Source organism: Giraffa tippelskirchi, chromosome 10 (assembly GCF_054371585.1).
Source record: "Giraffa tippelskirchi isolate mGirTip1 chromosome 10, T2T-mGirTip1v1.2.pri, whole genome shotgun sequence".
In the NCBI taxonomy this organism is placed as follows: Eukaryota; Metazoa; Chordata; class Mammalia; order Artiodactyla; family Giraffidae; genus Giraffa; species Giraffa tippelskirchi.
Genome location: NC_137284.1, coordinates 135,633,029 through 135,646,478, shown reverse-complemented (window position 1 = coordinate 135,646,478; position 13,450 = coordinate 135,633,029). Strand labels below are relative to the sequence as shown.

Below are 13,450 nucleotides of genomic sequence, written 5' to 3'. Positions count from 1 at the left end.
ACTCTCTTACAGTTTTCTTAAAATGGAGGAAGATCTCAGGAATGAACAGGAGTTTGAAATAGGCGATAACCTACCTTGGTAAAGAACAAGAAATTTTATAAACATGACCCTGCCTAAACTAGGAAATATATTCCAACAACTTTCTGTTGTCCACTCAGCTAAGGGAAATCCATCCATTACCCCTTGGGAAGTTACAAAGGATTCTACAAAAAATATAAACTTCTCAGTGGTAGTTTATCATCATCAACCTGCTGTAACACCCCCACACCCCTAAAAACTGCTTAAAATTCAGCTCCTGAATCTACTTTAACATAATGCTTTGGCTGATGATACAGGCACAAAGATTAACGTTCAAGAATTCCAAAGTTGTGGTTGCTGTGGGAACCTTAATTCCAACTGCATGGCACAGATGCAGAAGTGTGGACTACTCCCAACACTGATAAAATTGGAGATGTATATTTACTCTGTGCAATGAGGCAGAGCTACAGTTACTGAGAGAACCTTATTTTGGCATTTCTAAGCTTTTGTGCATTTAAATTCTCAAGCTTACCACAATACTGTTTGCTGCATTAAAATGCCTCCTCTATGGGGGAAAAAAGGCTGGGAGGATGGGGGGGTGGAGATGAACTGATTGGCCAGACATTCAAAGAATCCATCCTGTATGGATTTCTTATGCATGATTTGATTCAAAAGACAATCACAATATTTTTATTTTACTCTTATGGGCTGCCTATAAACTCTCACACAAATGAAAACGGGGCCTGAATTTCAACTCGTGAATGCACTGAGACACGGGTACGTGCAAAACATCAGAAAAGCAAATTTCAAATCTCTAAAACTACAAAAGGATACATTAAAAAATCACATGGTACTAAGTTCAACCACACTGTTTAATTTGCCTATGGCACTGGCTCTCACTGAGGACCCAGTTCTACAACCAATCCACACAGTTACACATTTTAGCTATCAGGAGGCAAAAACAGGGGCTGGAAAAGATGTCTACAAAACAAGACAGCCCAACAAACAAAACAGTTCAACCACAATCCCTTTCCCCAGTCTCTTATAAGTCGTAACAAGAGAAAGAAAATGACCACAAAATTTAAAACAAAACTGCCTGCAGTTTTCATCCTAAGCATAATTTCTCAAATTGACACACCAAAATTAGTACACATTGGCTAGCCAAGCACCCCTGCTGCCCGAAGACCCAGCAAATAGCACAAAACAGTGCAACTAACAATTCTAGTCGCCACTTGGGAAAGATGAGTAATGGACCCCAGACAATATAAAAATATATATACAGCAAGATTTATTTCTTCCTAGAGCAAAAACACAGAGCACATCAAAATGACCAACAGAACAAGCCTTGCTATCATGTACATGAGACATGGACCCTTCCTCTCATCTTCAGAGAATAAGATCTCGTTAACAAGACTCATTCACCACCTAACATACACCAACCCTAACTTCTCTCAAGCCCCCTAGGGAGGAATGCTAGTGGGGCCCATCAAAAATGAAGGAGAGCAGTGAGTGTGGTTCAAGAGAAACAGACTTGCCCAGTGGCGGCTAGGCTGAAAATACTAGGAAATAATACTTCGGTGATTTACACTATTGGTCTGTTAGTGTTCTCCTACACACGAACCACATCTAACTGATCGTCCAGCTCCTCCCTCTTGGTTTCGGAAAAGAGGTGCTGCTGTTCTCTCGTCTCACCTGTGTATTCTCCCCCTCCAGTCTCGGTGGTCTGATGCTGGACAGGTGGATGGTCTTGTAGTCCCCAGAGTTCAGCTTCACGACAATGGCGTCAGCATTCAGCACCTGCATCACCTGTGGGCGGCAAGAAGGCAAAAATGCTGAAATGTGCCTCAATGGCCCAAATCCCACACCACATGTGCTAAAAAGCAAGGCACACCAGTCACAGGAAGAAGGTTGAGACCAACAGCCGTTGCGATAGATCCAACATCATTCTTTACGGTACAACAACATTTAAGAAAACTATCCTATTAATAGCAGACCTGAGAGATATGATGATTTCTCAGCAAGGCAGGATCTGTATCACTCAGAAAGATGGCCAAGCTTTTTTATCTTTTGCTCTGACCAAGACTTGTGGGGAACTACAAAGCTTACGAACTGGAAATCTAGTCTCTATGTGCTATTGAAGATTTTCCCTGAAACAGGTTCTAAGCTAAAATCAAAATCCCTATCACAACATGATTCTAGGAAAAGAGGCAAGGGCTGGATTAGGAGGTACCAGCTCTAGATGAGAAAAAACCAAACTAGGATGTCCCAACGCAGAGCAGAAAAATCTAAGGCAAGTGAAAGGCAAAAAGTATTGTCATCTCAGCGTGTGAAAGATGCTCCATTGTTGATCTCACAGGCAGAAACGTTAGATTACTCAGATATGACTTCAACTACTCTGGAAGCCACTTTTTCAGAGCACTACTATGGGCATCTCTGTTTTGGAACCCAAAACAGTAACTCTGGACCCCACTCTCAGCTAGTAACTAACTCCCAAGCTTTTGAGGATATCTATTCAACAGCAAAAGCACAAATATTCCTCTGTGGAGGTTATCAGAACACCCCACCAATGTGCACAGAATAAAATTCCCTCAAAACCACATTCAGACTACATCAGGGTTATAATCAGACCTCATAATTCAGCCAGCAGTCTACAATTCACCCGATTATATTCAGAATTTGTTGTTACAAGGCCATTTGGGGTTTTTTGTAAGTAATACTTTACTACAAGGAAGCTATTGACTACAAAACACAGTCACCACCATGCACTTCATCTGATGAATCAAAATCCACTCTCCCCACCTTCAATCAGACCCCATCAGGAGCAAACAGATAGCTGAACAAACTACAGGGTCAGCTGCCACCATGAGGGAAGACTTGCAAAAGTCCCCTGTCTTTTATATGTGAAACAAAAGGAGCTAGAGTCTCCTTCACTGTGGTGGGTATCACACTGCTAAGTATCCTAAAGAGCCTTCACTAACTATTCCCTGGAAGGCTCACAACCTTTTACAACAGAATATACCCATTTATTTGCAGATTCCTGCAAAAATGGCTAGCCTCTACCTCTTCCTGATAACCAGCCAATCACACAGGGAAAAAAAAAAAAAAAGAGTGATTTAAGGGACAATCTGAAGAAGGAGCAAAAAGCAAAAACCAAGTGAGAAATTATACATGACAGGAAATAGCAGGAGGAAAGCGCCATCAAACAGAATGAACAAAAAAAGAAAGATGACAGTTGGAATCAAGCTTTCAGTCCATGGAGGGCTGACTACCGCTGGTGGATGGGAAGATAACCTGGGGTTTTCACACCATTAGTAATGGAAGTGGTATAGAGAAAAACAGGCTAGGGACCACAAGGATAGTAAAGGGTCTGAGAAAGAGCTCTATAGATTAGGAGAGGGGGTAATTATTTTCAAGTTTCAACTAGGTGTAAGAGTAACTTGCAAAACCTGAATGCAGCAAAAAAACAGGCTCAGATAACCACAGCCATTCTGCTATAACCTTTTTCTTAGAGCTGAGAATCACACAAAGGCTAACTTACTCTGAAGCCCAGAGAGCCAGAGCCTCAAAACTCTCCTGGCCAGTAAACCTTAGTGAAGCCCAAGGGTAATCAAAAGCATGATGTGTGGTCACATGAGGGCCAAGCCAAGGTCAGGAATGATTACCTAGTATGGGTGGCATTGGAACCCTCCAAAACAAAGACCCCCTTACACCAGCCCAGTCATCTTAAGTGAAGAACTAAAAACAGCCAAGAAGATATGACCAAGAATATAGATTCAGTAACTGAAAGAAAAAGAGTATATCTTGCTACCATTACCATCTAGACACATTAATGCCAAAGTAAAAATGCCTGCCATAATGGAATCTCCCTCACTCCCTAAAGACAGCAGCAGTGGCTTGGCCAACTGCCCACAAGAGAAAGACCTCAGCTAATGATTTCCCTATCCTTTGAAATCCCACATGTGTATGAAATGGATTAAAGCAGAGGTCCCCAACTTTTTCAGCGCCAAAGATCAGTTTCGTGGAAGACAATTTTTCCACAGACCAAGAGTGGGGGGATGGAATGATTCAAGCACATTATATTTATTGCACACTTTATTTCCAATATAATGTCACCGCTCATCTGACAGGAGGTACTGGTCCATGGCACGGAGGTCAGGGACCCCTAGATTATAAGCACAGGGAGGTGGGGGAGGGGACCACGAGGTAGCCATAGCTATACTGCTACTCCACCTTCAAACCAAAAATTCCATAAAGCCATACCAAGCACAACAGCTAGTACAGTGAATCAATACTGCTCCTCCCTCCAGAGGAGGTGCAGAACCACTGTCCAACAGACTCAGTAACTGTCAGGCATCTCAAGTGCACACACATCACAGGATTTCCAAAATCTCAATGATGGATCAAGCTGCACCTTCCTCTCACTCCAAAACCAACTCCTATTAAAGTGTCCATTGCCAAAAGCATAGGGAAGCTTCCTATGATTAAGACATGAGAAATATCTAGACATTCTCTATACTCTAGTCATGCTCACAGAGAAATAAAACCAGGGAAAGTATCATAGCGCTCACACCTTCACCCTCTGATTACAGAATGTGAGGCTCGAAGCATACCCCGGTGATAAGTTACTGGTATTCGTCACCCCTTATAACGTGTTAGCAGCCGCAGCAGCAGTGAGCGGCTTCTCGGAGCTGAAAATTTCAGGCCTCAGCAGCAGACTCGCTCTGCTCGGCATCTCCCTGATTAGCAACCTCCTCTTCAGGAACTGTGCGCTCTGACACTGCCAGCTAAATGAGGCCTGCCTTCCTGGAGAAGCAGGGACAGTGGGCCTGTCTGTGTGTGTGTGCATGTAAGTGGGATTTGCGGGGTTTTACTCTTCTGTAAATCGTGCCATTACTGTCCGGAGAACAAGCAGCTCCTGGGCAGAGACATGGAAGAAGCGATCAAACAGTAGTTACAGTCACACGGTGCAATAAGTAAAATGCAGAGTGGATTACCATCCAAAGTCTGCTTGTCAGCACCATCACATACCACTGTTTATAACGGTGATGTTTCTGATGGTGTTTTCCATCAGGGCAATTTGAAGTATGCTCACATCATTGCTCACCTCCTCAAACTACTGACCTAGAGTCAACACACACACACCCCTACTGACCACATGCTCCAAGAGCAGAATCTATACAGAATAAAAGGTCACCAGCTGGACTCGAGATGCAAGCCCTAAACCCAATCCCCTCTGCATTTCTTAGAGCCCAACTGTAAAAGGAAAACTAAGAGGCTTAATGATGACACAGAGCAGGCTAAGAGCTGCCACAAGTCAGGAGAATGGCAGAGCGCTATCGGAGGCAGGGGACATCCATCCGTCACCCTGGCCTCCTGCCACATTCCCCCCATCTGTAGCACCCATCTACAGCACTGTGCACTGAATGCAAAGGGCTGCTGCTGCTCAGCTTCTCAAAACCCTGCGGCATCTATGAAACATACAGTAAAACCCTCAGAAGAGTCCCAGACACGACCACCAGTCCTCCCAAAGCTGCCGAAGTTATCAGTACCAGACAGAAAGAAAAGGAAAAGCAGTTCAACCAGGGCTCCTACAGCTACCACCAGTGAGCGCCCCTGATGGGGCCATTGGAAAAGGGACACCAAACACCCTTCTTACTCTCTAACTCAGGACATCCGGCTGCTTCTCCTGCTTCCCCAGCTTTCATCTGCCAGGTCTGTTCTCCCCAAGCTAAACCTGGAAGCATTAGTGAAGCAACACCACAGTGGGGGACATCAGGAGCACCCCACCCTATCTCAGTGATGGCTGGGGCTCACCGCACAGCCCCCAGAAAACCCCAGCTACTACCCTGCATCCTCACACGATACGAAGCACAACCTGCTGAGGCCAATACCCTTAGGCACCTAAGCGTGAGCCAACAAACTGGACGCTCTAATAGGTACTTTAAAGGCAGCCAGGCATCAGACAAATTCCCATAGAGGAGCAGCCTACAAAATACCCAACCTGCACTCCTCGTAACTGTCAAGGTCATCAAAAGCAAAGAAAATCTGAGAAACCACCAAATCCAAGAGGAGCCTAACAAGATCTGACAACTAAATTTAGCGTGCTATTGAGGATGAGGTTCTGGAAAAGAAAACAGACATCAGAGGAAAGCTAAGAAAATCTGACTAAAGTATAGACTTCAGTTGATAATATATCAATGCTGGTAACTACCTATAATCAATGTGCCATAATCTTGTCATATAATAATAGGGGAAACTGGGGGACGGTGTGGGGGGGACACTAACGTAGGAACTCTGTAGTATCTGCCAATTTTTCAGTAAATCTAAAACTGTTCTAAAAAAGTCTCAATTTTAAAAGTAGATAAATGTTTACAAATCTTTTCTAAATTAACCATTTTCTTATCAGCAAATTAGTTTGCTAACTTAAGACACAAACCAAGTCTTGACCTCTTTTGGTTTAAGAGGGGCCACCTTTCTAACCAGAAAGAACATCCCCAGAACTTCTTTTTCATCTGAAAGCCACATGACCGAAGATCAAGGGAGTAGCTAGTCATTTTTGTTCTTTCCATATTACCAAACAAGATTATAAAAGTCTAGACCACTCAGGTATGACCTAAATCAAATCCCTTATGACTATACAGTAGAAGTGAGAAATAGATTTAAAGGACTAGATCTGATGGACAGAATACCTGATGAACTATGGATGGAGGTTCATGACATTGTACAGGAGACAGGAATCAAGACCATCCCCAAGAAAAAGAAATGCAAAAAAGCAAAATGGCTGTCTGAGGAGGCCTTACAAATAGCTGTGAAAAGATGGGAAGAGAAAAGCAAAGGAGAAAAGGAAAGATATACCCATTTGAATGCAGAGTTCCAAAGAATAGCAAGGAGAGATAAGAAAGCCTTCCTCAGCGATCAATGCAAAGAAATAGAGGAAAGCAATAGAATGGGAAAGACTAGAGATCTTTTCAAGAACATTAGAGATACCAAGGGAACATTTCATGCAAAGATGGGCTCAATAAAGGACAGAAATGGTAAGGACCTAACAGAAGCAGAAGATATTAAGAAGAGGTGGTAAGAATACACAGAAGAATTGTACAAAAAAGTTCTTCACGACCCAGACAATCACGATGGTGTGATCACTCACCTAGAGCCAGACATCCTGGAATGTGAAGTCAAGTGGGCCTTAGAAAGCATCACTATGAACAAAGCTAGTGGAGGTGATGGAGTTCCAGTTGAGCTATTTCAAATCCTAAAAGGTGACGGTGTGAAAGTGCTGCATTCAATATGCCAGCAAATATGGAAAATTCAGCAGTGGCCACAGGACTGGAAAAGGTCAGTTTTCATTCCAATCCCAAAGAAAGGCAATGCCAAAGAATGCTCAAACTACTGCACTCATCTCACACGGTAGTAAAGTAATGCTTAAAATTCTCCAAGCCAGGCTTCAGCAATACGTGAACTGTGAACTTCCTGATGTTCAAGCTGGTTTTAGAAAAGGCAGAGGAACCAGAGATCAAATTGCCAACATCCGATGGATCATCGAAAAAGCAAGAGAGTTCCAGAAAAACATCTATTTCCACTTGAATGACTATGCCAAAGCCTTTGACTGTGTGGATCACAATAAACTGTGGAAAATTCTGAAAGAGGTGGGAATACCAGACCACCTGACCTGCCTCTTCAGAAACCTGTATGCAGGTCAGGAAGCAACAGTTAGAACTGGACATGGAACAACAGATTGGTTCCAAGTAGGAAACGGAGTACGTCAAGGCTGTATATTGTCACCCTGCTTATTTAACTTTTATGCAGAGTACATCATGAGAAACACTGGGCTGGAGGAAGCACAAGCTGGAATCAAGATTGCCGGGAGAAATATCAATCACCTCAGATATGCAGATGACACCACCCTTATGGCAGAAAGTGAAGAAGAACTAAAGAGCCTCTTGATGAAAGTGCAAGAGGAGAGTGAAAAAGTTGGCTTAAACCTCAACGTTCAGAAAACTAAGATCATGGCATCTGGTTCCATCACTTCATGGCGAAACAGCGGCTGACTTTATTTTTCTGAGCTCCAAAATCACTGCAGATGGTGACTGCAGCCATGAAATTAAAAGACGCTTACTCCTTAGAAGGAAAGTTATGACCACCCTAAATAGCATATTAAAAAGCAGAGACATTACTTTGCCAACAAAGGTCTGTCGAGTCAAGGCTATGGTTTTTCCAGTGGTCATGTATGGATGTGAGAGTTGGACTATAAAGAAAGCTGAGAGCCAAAGAATTGATGCTTTTGAACTGTGGTGCTGGAGAAGACTCTTTAAAGTCCCTTGGACTGCAAGGAGATCCAACCAGTCCATCCTAAAGGAGACCAGTCCTGGGTGTTCATTGGAAGGACTGATGTTGAAGCTGAAACTCCAATACTTTGGCCACCTGATGCGAAGAGCTGACTCATTGGGAAAGACCCTGATGCTGGGAAAGACTGAGGGCAGGAGAAGAAGGGGACAACAGAGGATGAGATGGCTGGATGGCATCATCGACTCGATGGACATGAGTTTGGGTGGACTCAGGAAGTTAGTGACGGACAAGGAGGCCTGGCGTGCTGCGGTTCATGGGGTCGCAAAGAGTCGGACACGACTGAGCAACTGAACTGAACTGAACTGAGACAAAAATACTAAGTATCCTTGCTTAGAAACCATCTTCATGCTCATGCTTAGTTGCTCAGTCGTGTCTGACTCCTTACAACCCCATGGACTGTAGCCCCCCAGGCTCCTCTGTCCACGAGATTCTCCAGGCAAGAATACTGGAGTGGGTTGCCATTTCCTCCTCCAGGGGATCTTCCCAACCCAGGGATCAAACCCACGTCTCCTGCGTCTCCTGCTTTAACAGGCGGATTCTTTACCACTGAGCCACCATCTGAGAAGACATGATAATGAACTCCATACAAAGCCATGACACTTCTGCACAGCAAAAAATCAGCAGGGCCAAACCAAATAGGTACCAGTGCCCCACCCATGGACAGCTTATAACCTGACCTCCAAAACTGGACACAGTCAACAGTATCACACAGCTAACTAAGGGTTCTCCCAGACGAAGCCCCAGAGGGTAAGCTCCTTGAGACAGAAACCACTTCTCATTCTTGTTTATCTTCTCAAAGCACCTAGTTCGGGAATCTGTTGATTAAGCAATCAGCTGGTACAGAGAACCAAGCTGGCCGCCTCTATCTAACCAGGCTGGGCAGGGAGAAGAATCAGCCCCCTCGCCCCACCCCCAAGTGTTATTCAGGTCTGTGAAATCTGCAAGGCCCAAGCATCCAGCAGCAGGGACAGGGAAGCCAAGCCACGTGTTCAAGGGACCATATGGCTACAAACAGCACAGATCAGCTAAAACGCCACAGGGAAGGCAAGCAGGAAACTGGCAAGCCACGACAGGCACGAAAGTCTCAAGTAGGCTCAGCTAATCGCTGTGAAGTGAACATGTCTCTCTGCTAACCTGGAGAGACAAGGAGAACGTTCCCTAGCACTGCCTTCCTTAAGAGGAGAACTGAAACCAGTCTTGCAGTGCCCCATGTATCGAGAGAACACTTGGCTGAGTTTTAAGTTTCTCAGGAGTAGGACTCTTGGCCAACACTCCCATCTCCAGCTTTGCATCAGTTCCAGAAGTCACCCAGAGGGTCCCAGGGGCACAAGGTTAGAGTTCATAGGTCACCTTTAGCAGGCTTTTTAGCTACTTAGCTGTTCTCTGTAAAATTACAAACCCAGGTCTCCTGCATTGTAGGCAGATTCTTTACCACCTGAGCCACCACAGAAACCCAAGAACACTGGAGTAGGTAGTCTGTCCCTTCTCCAGGGGATCTTCTTGAATCAGGAATCTAACAAGGTCACCTGCATTGCAGGCAGATTCTACCAGCTGAGCTACCAGGGCATAAATTAATACCTACAAGACAGTGGTCCTCTCTTCAGTAGGCACTCTATTTGTTCAGGCCTTATGGTCACACCAGCCTCAGAGCAGAATCCTTCGGCAAAAATTTGCAGGACTGCCAGAGTATGTTCAGGTAAACCCAAGGCACCTTAGGACCTTTTCAGGTTTCCTTGCAAGGGTAGTTTTGTCATTAACTAATGTTTTAAATTAGGCAAAATGACTACAAAACTGCCGCTGGGTTCCAGCTTGGGAAAAGAAATCATCTTCCCTTTTACATTTAATGCTGACATCTTGTGTTCTACAATAGAGTTTGGCAAACGATGGCCAAGGGCCCACCACTTACTCTTGTAAATAAAGCTTTATTGGAGCACAGCCACGCCCATTCATTTTGCATTACCAATAGCTGTCTTCTTGCTATAGTGGCAGAATTGTAGAGCTGCAAAGAGACTATATGGCCCAGAAAGACTAAAATATTTACTATTATGGTCCTTTAAGAAAATGGTGGTCAAGCTCTGCTCTAACAACATATTTGAAAATGAAAACACATGGGATATGCACTAGTGACCAACGCCTGGGGAGCTATTTGGCAAATATACTCCAAAATACTCCTAAGGAAATAACTGCCGCTTAGGTAGAGATTTATTCCCTTCTCAAAATAATGGAAAAGTGATAAATGACATGAACAATGACCTACTGGGTACTGCTGCTGCTGCTAAGTCGCTTCAGTCGTGTCCGACTCCGTGCGACCCCACAGACAGCAGCCCACCAGGCTCCGCCGTTCCTGGGTTTCTCCAGGCAAGAACACTGGAGTGGGTTGCCATTTCCTTCTCCAGTGCATGAAAGGGAAAAGTGAAAGTGAAGTCGCTCAGTCGTGTCCGACTCTTAGCGACCCCATGGACTGCAGCCTACCAGGCTTCTCCGTCCATGGGATTTTCCAGGCACGAGTACTGGAGTGGGGTGCCATTGCCTTCTCCGTACTGGGTACTAGTTAAATAAATTATGATGCAGCCTTAAAATGGAACACAAGGAACAATAAAGAAAGTTCATATTTACTTTGTTACCCTCCCTAAATGCTTCTACACAAAAATAAAGGGTTTGGGGGGCTGTTTTTCATTTTGCTTTGTCTTGTTGTTTGCCAAAGCCCAAAAGGACAAAGATAATGAGAGAGAAGAATATAGCAACAAAACCTGGAAGCTGGGAAGCAGAGAAATGAGTGGTAACTGACTCTACAGACTCATGAAAGTTAAATCCTGAGTTAGTGGTGAGAAAAGAAAACAGTCTCTGATTCATACTGCAGACTTTCCCTACTCACTACGAGTGAGAAACTATCAAACCAGGGATCTCAAGGGAGAATGAAAATAAGGCCCAAACCTAGGACTGGTTTAAAATCTATGTAAGAAGCACCTGGATTAGAAGATGGATACCCTAAATCCCATACTGCTCCTAAACCAGGGTTGAATACCTCGTTCTTTGAGAGACCACCAAAGGTTACCAGATATCTAAAGAAAGTCTCTAATATGGAAAATAAGAGATCAAAATAACCAAAGAGAATTAAAAACAACTTAAGAGAACACAGACTATACAGAGAAAGAAAAATCTTCAACAAATTATTGTTAATTCCTTAAATCCTAACAGATGATATTCTTCTCTGAAATAAGTATTACATGTTATTTTTTAATGGTAATAAGAGAAACATTCAGAGAACAAAGGAAGCTTTTAGAAATTAAAATACAGCATGATAAAATATCTAATAGAAGAGATGAGAGATAAACATGAAGATATCTAGAATGGAGAAAAGACAAAACAATGGAAAATAGTAAGACAAAATTAGGACTAGTCCATGAAGTTAAACATCCAAACAGAAATTTCAGAAAAATAGCAGAGAAACTAGATGGAAACCAACAACAAAAGAGTTAAAATTTAATTTTTAACACGGTTTAATTTTTAAACCATAATATGATCACACATGGATAAGCAAAGCACATCATTGTGAAATTTCAGAATAAAGAAGAATTTGCTAAGAGCTTACGGAAATAAAAAACATAGCACTGGGATGGGAGATCAGAATGGTTTCAGGCCACTAAAGAAATAAAGAAAATAAACAAACAAATATTCCTAACAAATAAAAGTGGAGCAATGCTTTCCTAATTCTAAAAGAAAATAGCTTCTAACAAAATTCTATACCCATCTAAACTATCAAATGTAATAACAGAGTACACATGAACAGTTTCAAAAAATCTACCTCCCAAGCACTCTTTTCCCAAGAAGCTAACAGAATGTGTGTCACCAAAATCAAGTAGTAAATCATAATGAAGCCGTAAGATTCAGCAAACATAGCACCAATCCAGGAGTGAAGCAAAGAAACACTCAAGATAATGGTAAAGAAATCCAAGAAGACATCTTTATACAAGGAAGAAAAAAGAACTAAATTAAACTAGACTGTTATAGGTCACAAGGCTCCTGGAAAGTACTATTGAAAAAGATAAAAACAATGACCTGAATCATGTCTTGAGAAAAGATTTAAACAGATGACAGAATGTGGGGGTTGAATTAATAAGTCCATAAAAGATATATACATAAAATTTAAAAATTAACTCCAGGAGAAACAAAAAATCATGCAGGAAATGAAAAGCAGTCATAACATGCAATGTATCTCGGAAGTGATTAGCATTTACAAAGTAAACACTGAATATTAACTAAGCCAGAATTATGATATAGTCCTATTAGAAGGCATGGAGAAAAGTACATGCACACCCACGTGTGAAAAAACGAAATCCTCATCTTCCATGGTGTGAAGGAAAAGGGGTTATGCCTGAAAAATTAAGAGCAAGCAACTGAACATTTTATTTGAAGACGTGGATTAGCCAAGAGTTGAAAATGGCTGCCACAAGTGAGAGGGAAATAAAAGAGTACACTTCTCTTAAGAAGCCCATAGAGTTCTTTAAAAATGTCTACGCAAAAAATTTAGAGTTAAAATTTGTCAAATCCTTCACTAATCTAATCTGCTATGGTTAGTATTAGATATATTCATATAAGAAAGTGTGCCTTTAAGACTGTATGTAGCCTGTTAGATTAGTCAATGTCTCATTTTGTCCAAAGTTAAGGAAATTCAGGTGTAATAAAGTCACTAACATCAGAACTCCAAAAATAAATAAATAAAATTTTAAAAAGTAATAAAAATGTCTACATGTTAAAAATAAAAACTTACCAACTTAAAAATTATATACAAAAGAATACAAGTCAATACTACTCAAAAGTGATTGCCAGTCTGCAATGAGATAAGGCACTTGTACCAGAACATAAATCAACTACATCACTGAGAACATTGCTGACATTTTTTCTGTAGCAAGATCTTCTTGATGAAAGCAGCAAGGCCTTGATTTACATTCTGGCTCAAGCTCCTTATATCATATCAAGCCACTCTGAGGAGGACTGGTATAGGTCAAAGGTCAGCAGATTTTTTTCTGTAAAAGGCCAGATAACAAATATTTTAGGCTTTGGAGGCCATATGGTCTCTGTCACA

The 13,450-nt window shown here is 42.3% G+C and overlaps 1 protein-coding gene across 2 annotated transcripts in view; it reads right to left on the bottom strand.

Moving 5' to 3' along the window:
• The window catches only part of SND1 (staphylococcal nuclease and tudor domain containing 1), a 425,720-nt gene that overhangs the window by 358,677 nt on the left and 53,593 nt on the right, over nt 1–13,450 (bottom strand). For both annotated transcript variants that reach the window (XR_014066017.1, XM_081531207.1), the window contains exon 10: nt 1,711–1,824. Coding sequence is in view for 1 of the 2 variants with exons in the window: in XM_081531207.1 (XP_081387333.1) it covers nt 1,711–1,824 (114 nt within the window). In the remaining variant the exon portion in view is untranslated. The remainder of the gene's footprint in view (nt 1–1,710; nt 1,825–13,450) is intronic.